This window comes from Anser cygnoides, chromosome Z (genome assembly GCF_040182565.1).
Source record: "Anser cygnoides isolate HZ-2024a breed goose chromosome Z, Taihu_goose_T2T_genome, whole genome shotgun sequence".
Classification (NCBI taxonomy): Eukaryota; Metazoa; Chordata; class Aves; order Anseriformes; family Anatidae; genus Anser; species Anser cygnoides.
This window is the reverse complement of record NC_089912.1, coordinates 32,015,526-32,039,830: the sequence shown is the minus strand read 5'-3', so window position 1 is coordinate 32,039,830 and position 24,305 is coordinate 32,015,526. Positions and strand designations below refer to the sequence as shown.

The 24,305-nt window shown below is 38.4% G+C and overlaps 1 protein-coding gene across 7 annotated transcripts; it reads left to right on the top strand.

Moving 5' to 3' along the window:
* Positions 1-38: 38 nt before the first annotated feature.
* RNF170 (ring finger protein 170) lies at positions 39-22,887 on the top strand. Of its 7 annotated transcripts, none has more exons than XM_066988343.1 (9): positions 103-184; positions 1,100-1,156; positions 6,624-6,694; positions 8,123-8,204; positions 12,732-12,807; positions 13,933-14,041; positions 15,063-15,136; positions 17,452-17,556; positions 19,230-22,887. In XM_066988343.1, the coding sequence occupies exons 6-9, from the start codon at positions 13,972-13,974 to the stop codon at positions 19,497-19,499; spliced, it is 519 nt and encodes a 172-aa protein (XP_066844444.1). In that variant the 5' UTR covers positions 103-184; positions 1,100-1,156; positions 6,624-6,694; positions 8,123-8,204; positions 12,732-12,807; positions 13,933-13,971; the 3' UTR covers positions 19,500-22,887. The 7 variants fall into 7 exon arrangements, with proteins under 7 accessions (XP_066844441.1, XP_066844442.1, XP_066844444.1 ...); XM_066988345.1 differs by having other exon boundaries at positions 13,930-14,041; XM_066988342.1 differs by having other exon boundaries at positions 8,123-8,266; positions 13,930-14,041.
* The last annotated feature ends 1,418 nt before the right edge of the window (positions 22,888-24,305 follow it).

The following is a 24,305-nucleotide window of genomic DNA, read 5'->3' as shown; positions in this document are numbered from 1 at the left end:
AGCCGCCTGACGGGAGGAAGGGGGGGGGGGGGGGGGGAGGGGGGAGAGCTGCCCGCCCGCGCATGCGCCCTGCGCCGCCCCGAGCCCACACGGACCCGGGCCCAGACGCGACGCGAGGGGGCGGGGCGGGGCGGGGCAGCCGTTGGCGGCCGTTGACGGCCGTTGGCGAGCGGCGGGAGTTGAGGTAGCGCCGTGAGGGGACGGGGCGGGACGGTGGGGGCGGAGGGCGCCGGTCCCCGGGAGGGGGGAAAGGGAGGGAGAGACGCCGGGAGAGGGGGCTTGGTGGCGGCGGGCCGGGCTGAGGGGCACGGCCCAGCGCTCGGTAGCGGGCCCGCGGCTCGGCACGGCCCGCAGCAGCATCCGCGTGACGGGTTTTTATTCCCCTCGGGGTTTATTCTCGGGGTTTTTTCCTCTCGTTGGAGCGGGGGGCGAGCGGTGTTTCACGGCTGTGATCCCCCGTGGTGTGCCGGTGCCCCGCCCCGGTTTGTCAGCTGTCGCGACATGCAACTTCAGTTTTGTGTGGCGCTGACGCAAGCAGGCAGGGTCATGCTTTCTGTCGTGCTGTTGGGGATGTGAGGTTGCGTACAGAAGCACTGCTTTCCACCATGAACAATTCTTGGGCACTTTCAAACTATTTAAATTAAGAAAAAAAAAAAAAAGCCTTTCCAGCCTTAGCTGAAACACTACCATATTCCAGTAAACTATTATAATTAAGCAACGTTACTTCCTTTCTCATCCTGTCTGCCCAGAGAAGTTAGTTGTCCAACTGAAGGCACTGACAGGCCTTTCCTCAAATTCCCATCTTCATGTCAACCCCATTCTACCCTCTGTGTTTCTTAGAGCTCCATACCTTTCCGTCTCTTTTAGCCTTATGCAGCAGTTCCAGACATGGTTTGGGGCTGTTTGACACAGATCGTGCGTCATCCAGATACTCCAAATAGGAATGCTTCACGGTTTCAGGCTCATAGGAAAATGTTTGGAGGCTCTGTTGGGAGTAGATTCCTGTACGGAATTTGCATCTGGAGTTTGCATCTTTAACTTGCAAGGTGGGATTCCAGCAGGAAAAGCAAAATATCTACTTTTTGTTGTTGTTGTTTAGGGAAGATGTGCCACAGGCGCTGCTGACCTCTGACCTTGCAGAGACCTGCTTTATCAGGCAAGTGCGTTGGTTGGGCAGTTCTTAACATATAATGAAGAAATGTGTGTTATTCCCCTACTAAAATTACTCTGTCCACTATTTTGGCTTTATACTAAATCTACCAAGACTGTTTAAGCTTTTTTCTTTCTCTTTTGCAATGACTACGTTCGCACACAAATGTATTCAGCATAACCCTGTAAGTACTGGTGGTTGACGACGAAAGCATAATTGAACACAATACGGTTGAGTTGGGCTATAAGTTTGCTGTACCAGCTAAGCAGATTCATGACTCCAAAGTAGCCACTAACTCATAATAGTGCTGTATTAACAGACTGCATGAAGTTCTACTCTAATATTCCCGAGTTTGTTTTAACCTTCTCAGAATATATCTTGTCAATTTGTACGTCACTTTTATTTTTTATTTGCCTCACTAATTGTGCCTTTTGGTTTGTCTCCTCCTGATTTTTGAAACTTACGGAAATACTTAGTACTAGAGATTATTCTGTGCTTTTTACTAGTAAGTGTGCGTTCACAAAAATGGAAAGCTAATAAATCCTGCGTCATCAAAACGACTTTTTCTGAGTACACCCACCGTCATTACCAAATTTCTCTTTTAAAACATTTCATATGTCCACTGCTATTTCAAAGTCCGGCTTCAGTATACTAACTTTAAAGTACTTTCAATACTATTTGTATGTTCACTGATGTTCGTTGGACATCCGTAACACTTGCTGTCATTACGCTTCCTGAATGCAATGTAGGCATGCCCTTCAATCCTGCGTGAAAGAGAGTGAAAATAACTGTAGGATCCAGCTTGGTGGATCAAATCCATTAGCAAAGTCCTATTCTCAACTACAGACAATGTCCAGGAGCTACTACTACCATGAAGTTGGAAGTATTTGGATAACTTCTGACAAGAAAGGTCTCAATTGTTACTTAGCAATTGTTAATTTGTCTTTATTTGGGGGACCTTGTGTCTGTTTTTCTCTTCAGTGAAACCAAAAGAGCTAAATTCATGCCTTAAAGATTTCAATATAAGCTGATACGCATGGGGGAGGGTTTTACAGGATAAATATGCTCCATTTTACTACTTTCAAACTATTAAACATTGATTTTGTTATTTAAAGCAGGTCACTTATTGGAAACCTGGTGATACAAATGAAATCAATTTATTTGGTTTTAGTTCCTTTTACCATGGAATAAAATTCTGGAGACTTAACAAAAATCAGAATCACAGGAATAACCTGTACTTTCCAAGAGTTCCATTTTATAAGCCTGTGTTTCTCAGTAGTATTTTACTAGTTAGGAATTAGCATATCCTGGAGAACACTTATTCTCTCTAAAACAAGAAGCATTTGCAAGGAAAAAGGGAATAATGGTTCTACTACTAAAAGACAACAGGCAAGCGGTATTGTAGGTTCCAATGGTGGTGGGCACCACCGACGTCTTCATTTTATAATTTTTTTTTCAAGCAGCGAGGGTGGTTGTCAGTACTGCAACAAGAATAAAGTAGCAGAAATAGAAATGAAGTAGAATGGTTGTTCTTACTCAGTTCACTCCCAGCCCATCCCTGAAGGGGCATGTTGTTACCCAACATATTTTTCAGATGGTGAGCAAATTGTACCCTGCTCTCAAAGTCAACGTTGCTCGTGATTACTAATCAGCATTTCACAGCAGTATTGCTTGTGTGTTATCTCATTGTTTACTTCTCCAAGATGAAGAGAGCCTCTTAGTTCTCTAAGATAGCATATTCCTTTGGTAGTGGGTCCTCTGTCTTATGGGGAGTATATGAGCATGTAGTACTTCCGTGTTGAACTTGGAAAATACAATTCCTGTAGAAAATCTATGGGGATATTCTGATTTTGGTTAGCTCACAAAAAGTACGTAATGTATTGTGGCCAACATAAGAGAACATGTTTTTCATTTGTTTGCAGACCATAGTGTAGGTATTGCTCTAACTGTGCTGTATATAGTACACGAAAGCCTTCAAAATATTTTTCAAATCTTAAAAAAAAAAAAAAAAAAAGAAAAGAGGTAATGCATCCACATTATTATGGGTCTTTGTGCCCCCACATTTCAGTATTATCTGTATGTGTTTCCAGGAATAAAAGCTACCACCGTAATTGCAATGTTGCTCTTCATGATTTTGCTTCTTTTGCATAAAATTGCATGTATTGTTCATACATAACCATCAGGTGGGAGGAAATGTACCTTTCAAGCCCTGCAGGTTCTTATATGAAATGTTTGTAAATTAGTATTGCTTTCTGTCTGTAATCAGTCATCAAAACACAGGACAAGCAAGGTGATTTTATGTGCAGGTGGGTAGTCTGAAATGTTGTTTTGCAAACAAAACAGCATGATTTTACAAAGTTTCATTCCTTTCTACTTTGAAGCATTCTGTGGTCAGATGAGTCTATTTCAGGTTGTTTACATCCTGTAACCATAAAGAATCCTGATGCAGATAAATCTGATCCCCATCTAAGCACTGTGCTGCAAAGTCCAGTTGTAATTTAGCTAAGCCAAGTGGAAGAGAGGAATAACTACTTGTCTTTCTTTCCTTACTAGGCAGTCCTACTATTTTACTTCAAATAAGTGCCACTAGTTTAAAGTTAAACTGGAAATTTTGTTGTTTGTTTTGTTACTGTTGTTACATTGAATGTAGGAAAAAGGCCAAGTGTTTTTGTTGGATTTTTAAACTTTGCAACCTGTACTTTTGTCATTCTGAAATTGATTGTATACCATTCAATTTTAATGGGATTGAAATTGTTAGATGATTTTAGATGTTAGATGTTTGTTTTTCTTCCTTTAATTGGAAGACAAGGTGGGGTTATGCTCTCTTGTAAAAAAGCTACCTCACTGCTAAGTGGTTAAAAAGAGGAAAATAATTCCAAGTGTAAGCAAAAGTCAATTCTTAAAATTTAATTTATTTCTTATTACTGCCTGTTTTAACTGAAGTCATTCTATTAACGTGACAGTTTTCATAAAAAGCTAGAATAGACAAGAACTAATTTATTGTATAAAAGAACAGAGACACAGCATGAAAATTTTCAAACCTATGTAATTATTAAAACGAAAAAAGAAGTAGTATACATATATAGAGAAGAATGAACAACTTTATTTAATGCCTGAAGAGCCTGTGGTCTCGAAGACTGATCTGAACAGGCTGAGGAAATACAGTTATTTTTGCACAACCAGACAAATGTAATGGATCAAAGTAAACGGGTTGAAGAAAATAATTCAATGCAAATTACATCAAGTTGCTATTATATGGCATCAACTTACTAGTGCATATTATTTTGGGAGAGATAGGTAGAGTTTTTTCTTGTAGAAGTCTTCCCTGTGAACTTCAGTCCTTAGTCCTCATCAGCACTGGTTGTCACAAAAGATAACTTCATTATATCATTTAAGACTAAGTCTCCTATAGCTTGCTTATTAATTGTGCTGACTGAAAGACCACTGCTGCTAGACCTACTCACTCACTGGAAGGCAAGATTCTTTAGAAGCTATGTGAGGCCTTGGCTAGTCTGTTATGCATACAAACCACTACAGATGTGTTCATGGGCTGTTGTGGTTGCACTTGAAGAAACGTGAACTGCAAGCTTGCAGTTCTGTGCATTTTGTTGGAAAATGTTGTAAACAGGCTTGAGATCAGAAAATTCCTTCCTCCTTCAACCAGACAGTTTCCACATTGTATATTTCAGCAGTGTTCTCCTTGGAGCCATTGTTGTTCATTTTTTTACATGCTCACACAGAGATAAAGTAGGAGGAGATCGTTGCTGTGTCTACTGAGGCTTAAATGACTCATCAGAGAAAGCCTGTATTGATCTTTTGAACTGAAAAGCTTCTCTTTATATTTCTTAGTCTACACAATTTGTGCCAGCCCTCTTGTGCAATGGTTTGATTCAGAAGAAGTGCTAGAGGTAATGAGGGGAATGTGCACAGCACTCATTTGCTGTCCAGAGGCAGAAAGTAAAACATGTTAAAGTTAAAACATGAACATGAGTCCTAAACATTAATAGCCCATCTTCTCTAGCATTTAGTAATAGAAGCGGCAGGGAGAGAGACTTAGGAGGCAGAGGTTCCACTTCCCCCTATATATCTTGACAGTAGTGATACATTAGTGAAGACAAAGTGTTTTGAGGAGCGGCCTTTTATGTAGAAAAGCAAAATTGTGCAGGAATTCCTGTTGGGCAGTAAGTTGGTGTTAAAATGGGCATTGGGAAAGTCATATGTGGTAAGTGAACATCTGAAGCAGAGAAAAATAATTGGGATTGTGTGTGGTGAGGAAGAGAAAGTGAGAATCTCTGTTCCATATTCATTTTCTCCTGCTAACCTTGGCACCACAGTTGGGTATTTCAGTAAAAGTACATGAGCAGAAATGAAGATGTAGTCAGTGTAACCATAAACAGATAAGAATTAAGGATGTTGTTGCAAGGAGCGTGAAGAGAAGGAGAGGGAGCTCTAGAGTGGAAGCCTTGGAGGCTGTTCAGGAAAATTCCTTTCATTTTGTGTGATACTGACAATTCGTGTGTTGGATTCAGAGTACACCAAGCAAGCACTGATACAGGAAGCCTTTCAGGTGTCAGAGAGAGAAACACCTTCTAAAGGTGCTGGGCAATCAGAGCATCTGTATGTCTCTCAAACACAATATATATTTCTGAAAAAATGATTAATGCTTAACAAAATGTAGGTGTTACTAGTGTGTTGGTCTGTTCTGACAGAGCTGTTGTAGGACTGTGGAGAAATCATCACATACCAGTTCCTTGCCATTTACGTCTGTAAGTATATGGAGTGGTCAACCCAGAAATGACAGTGTGACAGTAAAGGTTAGTGCAGTGATGATGGTACTTAAGGAGAGAAAACATGAAAATAACAGCACTCTGCCTGAGACACAGCTGTGGAAAATGGGCGTCCCAGAATGATGTATTGTAAGAGAGAGATGCTTCTTCAGGAGTGAATATTTAAAAGAAATCAAGTGTTCAGTTTGGGCATGTTGAGCTGAGGCATGACAGTACGCCTAGAAATCCAGACCCTCAGCGCCAAGGAATTGATGATCAGAAGACTTTCACAATACCTTAGCCTCACAGCTTTAGCTATAGCAATCTAATTGTGTAACTAGCTACACAGAGAAATGCTGTAGCTCCTTGTGTGTAGGGTAATGATCCTGCGTAAGACCTTTCCACAAAGATACAGCCTTTTATTCATTAGTATGTATGAAATCTGGGTCAATATTGACCTATTTCAAACATGGTTCTTGATGAGTCATAGGTGTTCTACCTTTAGGAAAACTTATTCTTTCTAAATATTAATCAACATTTCAGTAGTTAGATTATGACACAGCTGCGGGTGAAAAGCTGTCATTAGCAAAAATTATGACTATGGTTACAGGAATAATAGTCTCAGTTCATGTTGAGATGCAGGTTAGGTAACTTAGTTTATGTTCAACTTCATATATGCTTCATTATTTCATTTTGTTTTTTCACAGTGGAAGTCCAAAAACATAAGAACAATGAAAGGAATCTACCCTTCATGCTCCATGTTTTCTCTGCTATTATGGTACTTAATTATACCCACTTACCCCTTTTATAGTAATGTTAGAATATACTAGCTTCTCTTGCCTTGCTGCTGCAGAGGTGGCTCCCACAAATGTAACAAAGCTTGGAAAAAGCTCTACAACTCCTACAAGAACAGATCTGGAGAGTGAGAGTAGTCATCTTATGGAAAAGATGACATTTTTCTGTTAGCAGTAGACTGGTGTGTTGAAATCTTGCCAGGGTAGTGCATTACAGCTAGGTTCTAAAATCCCCATGGCTTGTGTTCCCTTTCATTTTTGCAATTAATTCAGGACCAGACAATGTCTTTTGTAGTGATGTTTGCTAGACTGCAGGGTTCAAATTCAAAAGTCACGTACAAGCTGTGATCTAGGAAGAGACACTGATGAAAGTTCGCAGGCTTAAAGCACCCACACTGGAGTAGGAAGTAAAGTAAATGACACCAGTCTTCCCTGACCTTGTAAAATGCTGCTGAGCTTTTATGTCAAATCTGTATGAAAAATAGTTCCAGTGTGTATGGACACATCTTTAATATGGCATTTTTTTTAACCTTTTCCTAGACTTAGTTTCACTTTCCTGGTTTTGTAATATTCACAGCTGTAGTTCATTTCACTTCCTGATTGCAACAGGAGTGATTCAGCAGCATGTTGCAGACTATTTTATTTTCCTTGTCTTCAGCTGCAGGTTAATGAACATTAGTGCTGGCAAGTCATTCTGATTTTTGTATATGTGAAATGAGTATAAAACAAATAAGTTTAAATAGGGAAGCCTGAAAGTACTATTTTTCTTTCAAGCTTTTCCCATATTTCCAGCTGAAACCATAGAAAAAGCAGATAAAATACGAAATTCATCAGATAGTTTTTGTGCATACAAATGGCCATTTAACACTCTAAAACTACCTGTGATGCAAATATTACTCTTTCTTTATTCATGTAGGTAAGGGGAATAAATTAGGTTTCTAAAATGTACATTGTTTTAGCCTAGCAGCAATGATGTGTTATATAATAACAAAAAATCTTGATAATCTTGAGTCATGCTTTTTATAAATGGACTATCCTTAGAATATTGCAAATGCAGCAGGGTATCCTGTCCCTAAGCAAGATATCTGATAAAGTTTTTCAGGTAAAGTATGTGACTGATTTTGTTGTTTTTTTTAAAAAAGAAGACCTTATATCACAATGCAGTTATTGCTACTGTGCAAGACAAATGTTTTGTAGTCCTCTGCAGCAAGCCGTTTGGTAAAGTGCATCTGTTTCCTCTTCGTTTACCATTTTTCTCCCAGCAATGAGTAATCTTTTGCTTCAAGAATTTATTGTTCATATGAAAAGATACGTATACGTATTATTTGTAACTGTTTAAAAATGTATGTCTGTAAGTGTGTGTATGTCTCTCTCTATACATGTATACATATATATTTCTTTTTACATTTTAGAGCTGTGATGGCCAGTCACCAGGCAGAAGTTCAGAGTTTGAAGCTAGATAATGATTCAGTCATAGAAGGAATAAGTGACCAGGTACTGGTGGCAGTTGTGCTCAGTTTCACTTTCATTGCTGCTCTGGTATATACGCTTTTAAGGTGAGAATATGTTGATGGGAATTAATCAACGTACTTGAGTTTGTCAAATTCTAACTTTCTCAACCGACTGTTGCATATACAAAACTTACTTTGTGACGTTAAGGAAATGATTGTTTGATCACTTACTCTATTTAGCTAACTGCCTGTCTGAGTTCGTAATTTAATTCACAGTTAGAGTTAAATGATGCGTTGCTCAAAAGTGAAGTAAAATTTTCATACGTTCATCATTTCCTAAGACTGAAAATGACTGAGTTCACAGTCTGTATGGCTGTTGTGTCATACTTGGTTGCTGAGCAGAGATTTATCAATAATGACTCCACAAATAAGATTAAATGGAATCCTCCAATGTACATGCTAGTTGAAGTCTCAAAGGAAAAAAAAAAAAGAAAAGAACAGACTGATTTATTTATGAATGTGTGTATTTGAAAAACAATGGACTTTAATATGCTTTTCCATGCTTTCCATTTCCATAAAGAATTTTAAAGGTCAATTAATAAAAGCTTATTTGTAGTTCCAATGTTTTTCCTTGCAACCTAACAAATACCTTAGCCTGTGTGTTTTTGGGAGAATAAATCTGAGCTTCACATTGGCTTTTTTGTTGTTACTTTGTTTTTTTGTTGTTGTTGTATGTCTTTTTTTAACACTTCTGTGGACTTCTGAATACAGAAGCGGTTTTAATATCTGAGATAACTAAATTTTAATGATGCATCAGCATTATGAAGCTCACCGAGGAGAACGTGTCCTTGTGAGAAGTATTAGTGGGGCAAGGTGTGTTTGAGAGCAGGCCATGAAAGATACCAGGACTGGAAAAGCCTGGTTGAAGTACAAGGCAGTGCTACTGTTCATGACCAGGAGATAGCACGGAAACCTCAGAGGATTCAATGCACATCAAAGTGCTTTTCTTGCCAAGCCTGTTTCAGTTATTCTGATGACTTCAGGATTCCTCTCTTCCCTCAGCTGCCTTTTCTCTGTCCTCTTGTGCTTATGTTGACTTTTTATAGCACATGTGACTTGAATTTGAAGCATTTAGTTAAATACTAAACATTTTGTTTTTGAACTTCATAATGGAAAGTAGGTTAACATAAAAAAAAAAAGTGAGTAAAGCAAGGAAGGTCAGGAGTGAGCAAGAGCAGTGGGAGCTTACTCAGGATGGGCATTCAGGGAGATGATACATTGATGATGAAGAGTTACTTGAGGGAGGAGAAAATGGCTAGTTAGATCTTACCTGTGCAGTGGAATGAGCTGTAACAAGATCTGTGGATCCTGTTACACACCTTGACAGTTTATTTGGAATGGCAAACAAACTTGAACACAAAGTTTTAATAGTTTAGAAGTCTAGAAACGAGCTTATTTCCACACAGTACGACTGACTACTGAAGGTCTTACCAGCATCTTCTTAGATACCCACTGTGCCTTCTGGAACCTTTGAAAATTGTCTGTGTTAAGCAGCATTTTCCCCATACCTCTTTTGTATTGTCACCATCAATATCTGTACAGTACGATGGAAAATCTGTACAGTACAAAATAACAGTAATACTTACTTAGCACTGAACTAGAGGCAGGGGAGAAAACGCAGATAAATATGGAGGGGAGAAAAATGGAATATGAAAAGAACTGCTGAAGGATACGGTTGCTCTACTTCTTTGTAGCAGGGAAAATGCAATGAGGCATCATATCAGGGCATGAGCTGAAGGTCTCTGAACTTTTGGTGTTGAAATCTATTAACAATAACTAACATATGTATCAAGTTGCAGGTGTTTAGTTCAGTGAGATACCAGTTCAGTATTTCTTTAAGATACTTTGTTTAATGTCTCTGAGTTGTACATTTTGATAAAATGCAGTCAATTTTTTTCCATCATCTTTCAAAAATAAGTAGATTACCACTTTGCAAATGAGATTGTGAACATTTATTTTATGAAACATGTTAAAGAGAGTCTGACCCTCCAGTGTTTTGTATCAGAGACTCCCAGCATGTCCTACAGGAATTAGCAAACCCATGTTTATGAATCTGTAGTTTTTGATTTTTTTTGGTCTATTTTTTTCTATTCCAACTTAAGGTTTGTTTATAAAACTGTCAGTATTGTCAGCAGAAGTCAGATTTTAGTCCTTGGAAAAAGAACAATGGCAATCATTGTGCAGTGACAAATCAGTCTGCATAGGTGCTGGCCTTCACTTTGCCTACATGAGAGCACATACTGAATGAGTAGGCAGCCTTCCTCTCCTGGTAATGATAGTTTGGTGTGGTCCTTCATGAGGCGTAGCAAAATCTTGCCACCTCATGGCATTTCTTTCCTCAAGTTATGGAGTGCTAACACTTCAGAAATGAGGAAAAGTGCTTACTAAACTTATTTTTTTTCTGGCTTGAGTTTGGCCAGAAAAAAAAAAAAGCCTTTAATTGACAAAGCACCATACTGTTTCTCGTTTATTCCAACTTACTTTCTCACACTAACTGCACAACAGAAGCTCTGAATGGGATATGTCTTGAACTATGCCCATCTCTTCCTGGACGTTGTGTAGTATTCTGCTTCTGAACCATCTTATGCATTGGTGACAGACACTGTACCTCTACAAACACTCTCATATGTTGAGCACAGCGTGTGGTACCAGACTAAAGTCACGTATGTGTAATATTTGCATAAGGATGATATGCCAGTATTGCCCTGGTAACTTTGTCTACTTTTTTTAGATAACAATCTGGTAAGAAATTTGCAATTAGTTGTTTATAAAGGACTCAGGATAAACTGGCTTATAATTCACACCTTCCACTTGTGTGTGATTTGCATTGAATTTCAATATATATCAAAGTTCTGGCAAACTGAAGGTGCAAAGCATGCTAATTTGTAGAGTCTAAACAGGAAAATACTGTTAAACATATAACTTGCACAACAGACAACTTCCACAAGATGTGATTTGTGGAGAACCAGGGAGAACAAGAAAGTTTTTAATGTAAGCTTCTCATCATATAAGCTTCGTATGTCAGCCACTTAACTGCTAAATAAATATACCTTTTGCAGATAATCAGGTTGTTACTAGCATGAAAATATGGGTTTCGTCTGTTCCTCATTGAAAAAAGAATGAAGAAGGCAAAACATTAAAGATAGCAGTATGCAGTATTGTGATTGCTCACATCAAATGAAGGAAAATATTGCAGATGTGCCTGGAGCCACTGAGGAAGTTACATAAATAGATCTGCAGCCCGAAAAGGTCTTAAAAATTCAGCCATTTAATTCTGACACAGGATCAGCCTGCCTAGATCATCCCTAGAATCAGAGTAACCTGTTCTTCAATTTAACTTTTAGTCAAAGATAAGTCACTTTACCCTGAGGTAAAGTTTTCTGGCCTTGTACATTTAGTAGTTACAAATGTTTTTCCACCAACCTTGGATAACTATGGAAAATAATTGCTCATATTTATAGATTAAAAGACTTATCCTGTCCCCTCTTCTCTCCATAAGCAGTCTTCTAAACAAGCTCCCATTTCTTCAGTCTTTTTCTAACGCTTGAACTATGTGGGCAGTAGTTCTTATAATTCTCTTCTGAATTCCTCCAATTTCTCTACATGTTTTTATGCATTTAGCTCAAAATGGAAGACACAATCCAGCTGAGACTTCAACAGTGCTGAGCAGAATTTATCACCAGTTAAATCCATATGAATAAATAAAACATAGAAATTTGCAGTTCTGAACATGTTGTTGACTCATATTTATTGTAACTCAACATCTCTTAATGTTGTCAGCATAATTTCTAATTCCAATCCTGTTCCCATTGTGTTTTTGAATTCTTAATATATCCAGCCTCCTTTCTTCAGTGAGTCCCTTCCCTTTGAATCCTTTTTATCTTGGTGTTTCTAACCTGTAGTTTTCTTGCCAGTAGAGTCTGCAGTGATTTCTTTTTATATCCAAGCTGCTGATAGTTACATAAAGTCAACATTCTAAAGCTAAGAGTTTGCCTACCCCTTCTTATGTAAATCTTGTGGATTAATCTTTCATATAGCAGATAAATCTGAAATAGTGAGGATTTTTCAACTCGATGATAGCTTCTGTAGTGAGTGGGGAAAAAAAATAAGTAAAGCAACAACATAAAAACTGGAATGGAGAGAAAAAATAAAACTTTTTCTAAGTGATGAATATAATATCTTTAAAGCAGCTTGGCTTTTTTGCAGGTTAATGGCTTGATTTTTTTTTTTCATGACAAAATTGAGTTTTAATATGGTTTAGTGATTGATTATGGAGCCTCTATTTGAAAAACTTTGCTGCTGTAGAGCTTTAAGTGGCCAGAGTAATTTTAGGATCTACACTAAATGTACTGTTTCCTTAATTATTTGTGTACTTCCTTTAAAATCCCTTATAGCAGGAAAGAATGTTTTTTCCCCCTTTTTTCAAGTTTCATTGTTTTCCAATCAATTATTTTTTAGTGTTGGTTCACAGTGTTCAGTTTTTTCTTATTGCTTATATTTCCTCTCACAGAAACGAACATCAGAACATACACCCAGAAAATCAAGAGCTAGTAAGAGCTCTTCGACAGCAGCTTCAAACTGAACAGGTACTTTACTAAGTGTTGAAATCGTTCACCTATCTGGTTTGGGGTAGCGTAGACTTCTCTTCTGAAGGTCTGGAAGAAGCTAGTGTTGAAAGTTTCAGGACCTTACTTACTGTTCAGAGGCATCCTTAAAATTTATCTAGGAATGAGGTTATGTAGGTTTTTTTGTTTGTTTGTTTTTGTTTTTTTTTTTTTTAATGGATAAATCAAGTCTACAATTGAAGATTTGACTGGTTCTTTTTTCAAACCAGCTTTTGCCACAAGGTGGAGTATGTTAGATTGTGTTGTGTGCTTCCTGCAGTGTTCCTGGAAACTTAGTGTTAAGGAAAAGGAATCTGGAGAACAGCTTGCTGCCACAGGACAGGGGTTAGATGTTTAAACTGATAAACTGTGTAGCAGAACAATGGCACAACAGCTGGAGCTGGGCAACAGGAATTGCACCCAATTCTGACATGTAGGAAAGAATCTAATGCCTAGGCCATGTTAGCAGTAATTTTTGATTCCCAGCCCTCAAATGAGAGAACCCATACTTTTTGGAGACTGTTCAGAAGAGTCTTTAATGATAGTAGTACTTGAAATAATGACAGATTTTTGACCAGAATGCTTATTTATGAGGAGGAAAAATATGGCAAAATGGGGAGGAAAACACATTTCACCACAGTGAAATAAACAAACTGATGTCCCTGTTTGGCCTTGGGAACCCTAGATAGTGCAGTTGGTAAGCAATACAGTTCAGGTACCAGAGCTATTTAGAATAATAAAGTAAAAGTCTAGAATTTAAGTTGTTATTCATGCTTCAGTGTGTCTAATCTAAGGGGTCTACTTAATGTGAAGGATTGGGGAGGTTCTTCTTTTGTGGTCTTTAATTGGATGGAAGCACATACTTATATGAGGGGAAAATAATGTGTTCGTCACCAGAAAAAAAAAAAAAGGTTTCTTGGTGAAACAGCTTTTGCATTTAAGTATGTTTTGTTTTTGAATTGAAATTTATTTTATTTCACATAGTTTTGCATTTGAGTATTTGAATTCTGGTAACATATATATTTATTTATGTACTTGAAGTTCAGCAGACTTCTCTCATAAGAAATAGGATCTCTAACATTTTCCATTTCTCTTTTGTCCCAGCAGGATGCCTCTGCTGGTGACAGACATCGCTTCTATACAGATATGTCTTGTCCAGTCTGTTTGCAACAAGCTACATTTCCTATAGAAACAAACTGTGGACATCTCTTCTGTGGTAAGAAAGAAAAACCCCAAACCCCATTGATAAAACCAGAACAGAAATACAAACTTCTGGCAATGGTACTGTTACCCTAATGCAAAGCTTTGCTAGATTTTAACTGCTTATCTGCAAGTCCATTAGAAATAATTTTTTATATAACGTGTTGAAAAAATGCATATTAATAAATAGTCATTCTCAGAATGTGCTGGATTTTTTTCTATGGTATCAGGCTTGAAATGCATTTAATTTAAATATATTATGAACAGAGAGTATCATTTACTTCCTGATAGTGAAAAACAGAAGAGGCTGAAGTACACTTCGAAATGTACCATTAAAAAAGCTGGTTTAGAAAGAACAAAAAATATCTGCTTGGTGTTTTCATTATTACAGAGGTGGTTTTTTGTGTTTGTTTGTTTTTCTTACAAGTCCTAAAGAGTTGCTACTAGCTTACAATGATTAAAATATTTTCTTTTCTTTGAGGCCCAGCTGTTGAAATTTATAAATATATATCAGTGTTCTATGTAGCATTTTGCTTCCCCTCCTTCACTTTCCCAGTAGGATTCTTTCACTGCGGTTGTCTACTGTTACAGAATGTATCATGCTTACCATGCCTGGTCATTTAAAAGACAAAAGTTATAAATGTGGAAAACAGTAAGGGGACCCAGATTTTCATACATTGATTCACCCATTGAAACTCTGATGATAAAGCCAGGTTTTCAGGATGAATTTTACATCTCTTGATATTTTTGTCACTTCTGAATTTTAAACTGGAAATTTTTTTTATTATTTGTTTCTTCAGTTAATGATTAAGAAGTTTTCTGTCATTTCAGGAAATAATTTCTTAAAATTAATAATGCATGTGAACCTGTTCAGGATTTTTCTCATTAATCATGCTGAATATGGTCCTTGGTATCTTCAGTGAGTGCTGTATACAAAAATACACATCTTCGTTGTTTTGCTTGGTGCTTAGCTTGTCATTTCATACAATAATAGTTTCAGCTCAGAAATGTCAACAACTGTAACTTATTTTTGTCAGGTTCCTGCATTATTGCATACTGGAGGTATGGATCGTGGCTTGGTGCAATCCGTTGTCCAATCTGCAGACAAACGGTAATAATTCAAGTAATTGCGGACCCGATGGTTTGGCCGTCTTGTACAGTTCACCAAAAAAAGCATTACATGTGAACTGCTGTATTAAGAGTGACAGAAGAGGGAATCTGAGAAGCTGAAAGAATATGGATATGTGAGACATAGATGGTGGACATTGTTTCTTAAACATTTTGCTTTGTCAGATAAATCAAAAAAATAAAGACTGTTCCTGCAACTCAAATTTAAGTGAACAGCACTGGTAACTCAGCCATTTTTCTGTAAAGGAGTATATGAAAACAGAAAATCATGAGACCTTAACTATGGTTCTTCTCTGCTTCCTAGTTGTGATGTTACACAACTTCTTAACTAGAACTTGTATCTGAAAGACCTGGCTGTTCTGGAAGACTGCCAGTAGTCAAAATATGACTGGTTTCTAAGAAGTACATCTGTTCTCCTTGCCAGAAAAACAAACCAAAACAAAAACTATCCATGTCAATTTCTTATTCTGTTCCTATTTTTGGTTTTTATTAATTTGAGCTTTATAGAGCAAGCATATTACTTCCTTCCTACACAATTTACTTACATTGTTATTTTGAAGTATGTCCTTGCAATTCATTAACATTCAATCTGAGCCTCACAGTCTGTTTTAGCAAAAGTACATCTGTGTTTTAACAGTAGTAAAATTACAGAGTTATATAATTCATTGGAAGCTACTAACATGCTTCACCCCCTTGCCCATACATTATATCCTGTTTTGATTCTGTGTATCAGCATGTCAAGTGACCATAAGAGAGATGAAGGAAAGAAAAATATGTATGGCTAGAGGGAGAATTAATGGGTTTAGACAACACCAAGTGAGGGGAGAGAGAGAGAGAGACAATAAGGGTGAGAAAGATGGAAAAAAGGAAAATAAGATACTTTTAAGTGCTTTTTAATGTTTCTCTGGAGATAGATGGTCTTCTATCTTTCTCTGAGTAATAAGTACATTGGGTGGAACTGCTTGCATGATTATGCATTCATTCTCACCCCCTGTGAGGTAAGAAAAGTGAGGTCTCACTTGAACAGGGAATGGAAGTGTATATACATGAACGACATGAGTCACGCAGAAGGTTTGTGGCAGGGCTAGAAGTTGAATATACATCTGCTTGTGCTGTTATTTGCCAAGTGTGACTGCTGTAAAAACTCCTACAGGATCCTCCCTTGCCTTATGCTCTGAAAAGCTTTTCAAAGTCCAGTCTCCTGAAGCATTCCACAGATACGGATGAGTTAATATGAGAAAGCTTAAAGAAGCTTTGTTTTTTAAGCTTCTACATCTAGACACAAAATGTAATAAATGCTTCATTTTAAATCTAGTATTAGCTCAGAAATAAATATTGCTCAACATACAACTTACAGAGTAATGGTTTTGTGCTTGGGAGAAAGGAGGGGGCATTCCTTCTGAACGTTGCTTTTTCTGTTTTTTTTTTTTTTTTTTTCTTTTTGATTCAAAATGGGGTTGGGTAGTAACAGCCATTGGAGCTATACACTGGTTTTGGAAGCTTAGAAGATGTATATTTACTGGGCAGGTACAGAGGAAACTTCCAAAAGTAGTTATAATTGAAATAAAGACTTTTTCTGCTTGCTCTGATAATACGCATTTTATACCTAAACATACTTCCAAATGCAAGGCTTAGGTTTCCAGAAACTCTTATGCAGAAAAATAAAATATATTTGAATATGACTTCACATATGTTTATGTTTGCGTGATAATTAACCCAAGAACATAAGCGAATTCTCTGTACTTACCAGAGAGCTGAAGGCTATTATCTTTTTCCACTGTCTTCTGTTACTCTCTTTGGTCTTCTTATAACTGTCTGTAACATGAAGCATGAATTTTGTTGCTTGTTTGCTGAAATGCAGCGTCCTTCTAAAGGTGGCAGAGAATGGCCTCAGTGCATGCTTTACTTGATTTTGAGTTTAAGAAACAAAACTAGATTAATTTGTGAAACTAACTTTATTATCCAAATCACTTCTAAAACATGAAAGATTTGGGTGTTGAGAAAAATTTGTGGCAAGCTACTCTTAGAAGGAGGGTTGTTTGTTGTTGCTTGCTTTTCGCAAACTTTAAAAAAAAATGCATTGATATTCTTTAAATAGTTTTAAGCAATAAATTTGTTGAAACTTAGAAGCAGTATCCGTGTATTAAATATGAATATTTTTCATTTTATTCTGCTACTAAGTATTGAACTAAAACAAAGTTTGTCCTATATAGTTAACTGAACGTCACTGTTGTCTCATTTGTAATTGACAATATCTGTGTTTAATTGCACATGTTCTAAAATCTCTGCTGTGCCTAGGTAACATTGTTTTTACCACTCTTCGGTGAAGATCAGCAGGATGCAGCCCAAGTATTGCAAGATGTTAATGATTACAATCGGAGATTCTCAGGACAACCCAGATCTGTAAGTTTGCGGTAAATTTGGGTGGACATCAGTGATTTCAGGGGAGATTAACAGCATTTTTGGTGACTTCTTTTTCCCATGGAATGTGAATTTTCTATTCGTGATGTATAGGGACTATGCAGGTTTTCCTTAGGAAACTCGTGCTTCTGTGGTTAAGACAAGCCCACAAGCTTAACATATATTTGTAGTTGCTATATTGAAACTACTATTTTTGTTGTGAGTGAGAACTGCTAATAATCTTGAGTTCCCTTTTCTTAATACTTAATGAAACAAGTGAGTTGTAGGAAAGAATACTCACTTGATTTATCTGTTTAAATCGAATAGAAAAATCTGAAGTTCTACTGCCTTTCTTCTTCAGATTTCAAGCTGTATGCTGTTTTGGTATTTTTTCCTGCTAGAGTATATTACAGTCTTTATTCTGCCCTCTGAGTGAAGAACACAGGATTTTTTGATGAATAGCTAAGAGATGGTTGAAGTTCTATGAACTTTAGAAAATCAACCTTGTACCCCTTTATTCTGTGTGCACGGCCTGATTTGGAAAGTGAAATGCATGCACACGAATACCAGTAACTCTGATACACTGTTCGTCTTCACCTGTTCATTGGATTTAGATATAGTAACAAAACATTACTAAGAAAATTTACAGTCCAAAAAGAAAAAAATTGTCAGAAGGGATTTTTGTTGTTTTTCATGTTCTAAAGCACAAAACAGGAATGGTTTTTATCCAGAATAGATTGAAAGTACATTTTAGGCTCCAGTGGACCTTTCTGGGCTCTGCGTCTGGTCCTCAGTAACTGTCCAAGGTCATCCAAGAAGTCTGCACTAAAGTCCTAACCTGAATTAGATAATTTGTTTTTGATTTATACACAGTATTTTGCCTTAACCACGTACAACATTCTTTTATAGGGGATTTTTTCAGCCTTGGTGATAAGTCCTTTTAATGTCATGGCTCTGTGTACAGTAGAAATGGAATCAGTACCTAAAAAAATAAAGTAAAATTCAAAGGTCATCCCTCCCCAAGCCTCACAACAAACACTTGAATATTTTCTACTGAGCAGTCCCTCACTTAAGATGACAGAATCATACTCAAAAAAAAAAAGAAAAGAAAAAAAGGAAGGAGCCAGGGATGGATTCATTTAAAGGTTCTTTAGTTTACTTTAAAGTTTGATCCTTGGTGATTTATAAGAATCACTGGTTGTATGCCATAGGAGAGGGTGTTGTGTTTCTGAAGAAATTCCATGTATTCTAATTTAGCTATTGTTTCTTTTATTTCCAAGAATCCCTAGTTGTCTTTCCTTCTGATCAATATATCATTCCAATTACCCTGTTTGCTGTTTCATAATTTCTCCATATTTTGTTTTCCTCTAATAGTCACTCCTTTCCCTTCTTAATAGATAATGATGTATTTTGTGGTAAGGCAAATGTACATTTTACTGTATAGAGTTATACAGTTTGACTGTTGCTTGTAAACATATATATTCTAAAACTAACTTCTTACCTAGTAAAATTAAATCCAGAGAGTTTTATCTTACTGTTTTTTATTTTCATTCTTATAAATGAAGAGATACCAAAGCTGTAATGTAGTAATAGAAACTTCATACTGAAAAAAAGACCCATTTAGCGTGGACCTGTAGCTGAAGCAAAATATTAATCTTTGGTTTGTTTCTTGATAGATTATGGAAAGAATTATGGATCTGCCCACTTTACTGCGGCATGCGTTCAGGGAGATGTTTTCTGTTGGGGGCCTCTTCTGGATGTTTCGCATCAGAATATTCCTCTGCTTGCTTGGAGCTTTGCTCTACCTGGCATCACCTCTGGATTTTCTTCCTGAAGCCCTCTTTGGAATCCTGGGGTTCTTGGATGATTTCTTTGTCATTTTTCTCCTGCTGATATACATCTCCATCATGTACCGAGAAGTGGTAACACAGCGGCTGAATAGATGAAATGGGTGAAAATCTCCGAGATGCACAGGTGTTTGTGGAAGGTTTTAAAAAGAGAACTATAAGTATGGAGTAGTAAGGTGCCTGTGCACAGCTTCAGTAACTGCAATTTCATGGCTTCTAGTTGATCATCTTATACAAGTATGAACAATTAGTATGTGGTGATGCTTAACTGGAATCTTTGTGTATTACAAAAGCTTCATAATGATGAGGTTAGTTTTATAATGTAATAAGCTACCTTCATCTGCTTATATCTAATGAACAATTGTATGTAATCAAAGCAGAAAACACCTCTTTTGGGGTGTGATTTGTGAAAAGGGAGCTCTGGTAAAGAACTTCCAAGAAAAAATACATTTGGGTACTTAGACATGTATAAAGAAATTTCAGAAGCTCTTTGGAGGACAGTTACCATGACTAAATTGTTTAATGTCTCACCGCTGTGGGCTAGAGTTTTTTAAAATCAAAGTAGCTTGTTGTATCTCTGTGGAAGAAGAAACCCAAGGACCGCATTACAGGTATCAGCCTGCAGTTTGCTGCTGTCCACTTGCTTCACAAAAACAAGGAGAACACCTCAGTATTGCTTAAGCTGCACTATGTACGGTTGCATGCAATTCGTACAATTTTATTTTTATATTTCGTAATATGCACACACCAGATGATCTACATGGAGAAACCAGTATTATGCACACCAAACTGGCTAGTGCTCTGTGTTTCAATGGGAGCATGTTTTTTATCTTCAGCTTGTTTATTTGGTGGGTTATGTACCTTGAAAGTGGCGTTTTTGTGCCGCTTTAGGTCAATGCAGTATATCTGTATTGGACGTTTGCATCCCTGTAACTGCATTCAAGAATCTGGCCAATAGAAAGAACCCTCAGATTTTAGGCAGTGATCAAATAAAAGAACTCAGAACTGGATGTTTACAGAACTTTACCTGATTGTATATTTGCAACACTAATATTAAACAACTTAGATATGGGGGTGTTTGATTTGCACTTGAGGATTTCTTGTTTGATTGGCTGGTTGACTTGGATGTGGGCAGAGAGTGTTCTGAATTAACTTGAAAAAGATCTGTGAATAGGGACCACCAAAAAAAAAATAAAAATCTGGAAATGTTTTCAAACCTACCAGAGTATTAATTATCCTTAAAGTTGATTCTTTTTCTGATGAATTTCAATATAGGCTATCATAACTACAGAATTCATTTGGAAGTACTTTCATTTTATGTAAGGGAATGCCACTAGAAAGCTCAAGAATATTCCATATCTATGTACTTCTTAGTTTGAGGAAAGGTAATTGCCATTTTACTTTAACTTCCTGAGTACTTGAAAGACAGCGATTAGACAGGTGATTCTTTGCATGTTTACATTGTATTGGATGAGACTTAAAATGAAAGGGACCTTTCCACCACTTCTGTGTTTTGCCCATGTCGGCATCTTTCCACAGCTTCTAGTACCTAGGCATGTTCAGGAAGATGATATAACTGGCACCTGATGTGTCATTCCATGGTTGGTGCTGGAGACTGTCCCTCAGTGTTTTAAATTACATTCATTTACAGGTAGATTGACCGATTCTTCATTTGGAAATTTGCTATTGAAAGTCCAGTGATGTTTTCCAAATGAACTGGGAGGCTAAATTTTTCCTTGTTGCTATGTGTGTTAAAGATGGGCAAGGAGAGAAACAGGAAGTGAAACAAGGGTGAGGGGGAGAAGAGCAGAACAGAACATGATGTTTTGATTAGCAAATCCTGTTGTTTTTAGCAAACCAGCCATTCTTGAGCATATTAGCTGAGCTTAACTCTCTGTTTTGGTATTGTTAATGTACGGTGATGGTGTGGTGGCTACCTCAGTTAAGTCTTTAAGGTATTATTGAGTAAGTATGGGATATTCATAAGCTGTTAGACATATTTACAAAGCAAGATAGTAATTTAGAATAAACAGAATTTTGCAGTTTTGCTTTAAGCATGGTTTGTTTGTTTGTTTTTCCAAGAGATCCAGCTGAGAGCAAACTCCAAAAAAGTATTTATAATCAAGTAAATGTAACACCTCCTTTTTCTCCTAGAGTTTAGCTTGTGGGTCTGCTTAGAGAACAGTGTGTACTGCTGTTGTAGGATAACTGGACTCTGTTCATAGAATCTGGTGATCTGGTACCTCCTACATGCGTTTATCCTGTGATTGTGGTTATACTTTTTCCCACGACTCTCTAGATCAAGTTGGTATAGAAACTGCCTAGTGATTTTTCATTGAGCTCCCAAATTCCACATGATACTGTGAAGAAGTTAACGCAGAAAAGCCCTTCCAAGGAGTCTGTTCCCAAAGAACAGATCTTCCTTTGTCTCCGAAATCATGTACAAGCCACATTTGAGTAACTACGTAAAGTTTACCTGTGTCCTGTTCACCACGTTTCTGCTGCTAGCCAGCAGGATTTCACTCAGAGGCCTCAGCTTACTTTTGAATATTGAGTAAGACTGTAAGCTTTAATTAAGCACAGAAAATGCTTGACAGAATAAAGACCATCCTGCCTTTTCAGCAACATGTGTGCTTGCATGTGGAGACTTTTTTGGCTTTCTTTTTGCTCCTTCAAGGGACTGATGAACAGTATTATGAGTTGTTCAGGCTTTTCTTTTGAGCAGCTGTAATGTGCAGGTGCAGCTGCCCAGCAGTGTCTGGCTGCTGCTCCTTCAGGCAAATCTGAATTAGCTCTAAGTTAGCTATCTTGAGTAATGCTAATATCCTGAGCTTAACTGAAGCTGCAGAGCTCCCACGAAGCTGGAGATAAATACGTGAGTATTTAGTATTCCTTAACGACATACTGCCAAGTTATTCTGTTAGCAATGTTCAAGGTAAGTGCTAGACCTGAGCACTAGCTTCAGAATGCGAAAGAAATGCTGTCTGGGGAGCAACTGCCAACATTGCTGCGGTTTTGCTGCGTGGAATGGGGCAGCCGTATCACTAAAGGAGGGGAAGAGGAAGCCTTTAAAAGAAAAGAAGCAATACTGGGGGAGGGGGTGGGGAGGGGGAAAGACAGTTCTTAAAAGATTCTTATGGCTTCACCAAAACCTGTGAAATATTTGATAGTTTCAGCAATATTAACAAAGAGGAAAAGTAAAGTTATACTTCATAGTGTTTTTACAGAATAACTTGTAGCATCTTGAGGCCTAATGATAATCCTTATCACAAGCGCTGTATAAAGCAGTCTGTTTCTATGTTGTTTGTGACACACACCATGGATGCCTATGAAGATGAGGCAAAATGGTGTAATTTGGGGATGCAATTTTGCCATAGATTTCATAGAACTGTAACAGTGACCTGTGTGTTACACTAGATTTTTAAAACAAAAGGATTTAAACCTACTTGTTGTTACTTTTAATGATAATAAATTGCTATTAAAGTGAGAGATTCTTTTGATTTACTTTGTTGGCTTTCTGGATGGGAACTTTTTTATTCTTCTTTTTCCCCCTCCACCAGTCTAAAGTTAGTGGTAGCTCTGCTCCAATGCTGAGTGATTCTTATGTCTGCGCATCCTGTCCACAGGCAGTAACTCAGTGCTTTTCATCTTTATTTAATTTCCATTATGAGAATTACAATCTCAGATTTTAGTCCCAAAATTATATTGGTACATTAAATGTCTTTTCCCTGAACAGTCCAACTAGTGCCTTCAGATCCATAGGCACTGAGCTTTCGGGATGCCAAACCAGTACAGACGATTATTAAGCACATTCGTACGTCAATGCTCCAGGCAAACAGAAGCATAAAGCGGGCAGATAGAATCTAGATGGTAAGCTAAACTGAAGAAAATAGAAAATAATCTCCATAGGTTTAAGGGAATGGTGAAGGCCAATGTGGGACAAACAAAAATTGAATGTGAACAGCATGTGCTGCAGTCCTGTGCTTTTCACGATTCATGTCACGAATGGCCCCTGGCTATTGGGAAGATGAGATCTGTTCTGCTAAGAAATTACCTACAAGACTTGCAGAATCAAAGAACAGTTGAGGGTGGAAGGGACTTCCGGAGGTGCGGTGGTTTTACTCAGGTGGGCAGCTGGGCTCCACCACAACGACTCACTCCCCCTCAAAGGGAAAGGGGACGAAAATACAATGCAGAGGGCTCAAGGGTTGAGATAAAGATAGGGAGATTGCTCACCGATTACCATGACAGGCAAAACAGACTCAGAGTAGGGAGATTAGTACAATTTATTGACTATTACTAACAAGCTAGAGCAGTGAGAAACAAAGGAAAAGCAAACCAAAAACACCTTCCCCCCATCCACCCTCTTCCACCTCCTGCCCCCAAGCAGCACAGGGGAATGGGAAACGGTGGCTGCGGTCAGTCCCTGACGCTTTGTCTCTGCCGCTCCCTCTCGGTCACTCCCTGCCCCTGCTCCCCGTGGGGTCCCTCCCACGGGATGCCGTCCTTCCTGAACTGAGCCTGCGGGGGCTGCCCGCAGGCAGCAGCTCTTCAAGAACTGCTCCCACATGGCTCCGTACCACGGGGTCCATCCATCCCCCAGGAGCAAACTGCTCCAGCACGGGTCCCCCACGGGTGGGCGGCAGCTCCCCCCTCAGACCCCCTGCTCCTGCGTGGGCTCCTGTCCACGGGCTGCAGCTCCGGCCCGGGGCCTGCTCCTGCGGGGGCTCTCCATGGGCCGCAGCCTCCTCCAGGCCACATCCACCTGCTCCAGCGGGGGCTCCTCCAAGGGCTGCAGCGTGGAGATCTGCTCCGTGTGGGACCCACGGGCTGCAGGGGGACAGCCTGCTCCACCAGGGGCCTTTCCCTGCACAGGCTGCAGGGGAACTGCTGCTGCCTGCCTGG

What these genes read in the sequence shown, in the direction of transcription:
- RNF170 (XM_066988340.1), top strand. Translation starts at nt 63, where the DNA reads ATGCGCCCTGCGCCGCCCCGAGCCCACACGGACCCGGGCCCAGACGCG. An exon ending in GGCGAGCGGCGGGAGTTGAG is followed by an intron (nt 185 to 1,099) that starts GTAGCGCCGTGA and finishes GTTGTTGTTTAG; the next exon opens with GGAAGATGTGCCACAGGCGC. An exon ending in TCTCAGGACAACCCAGATCT is followed by an intron (nt 17,557 to 19,229) that starts GTAAGTTTGCGG and finishes GTTTCTTGATAG; the next exon opens with ATTATGGAAAGAATTATGGA.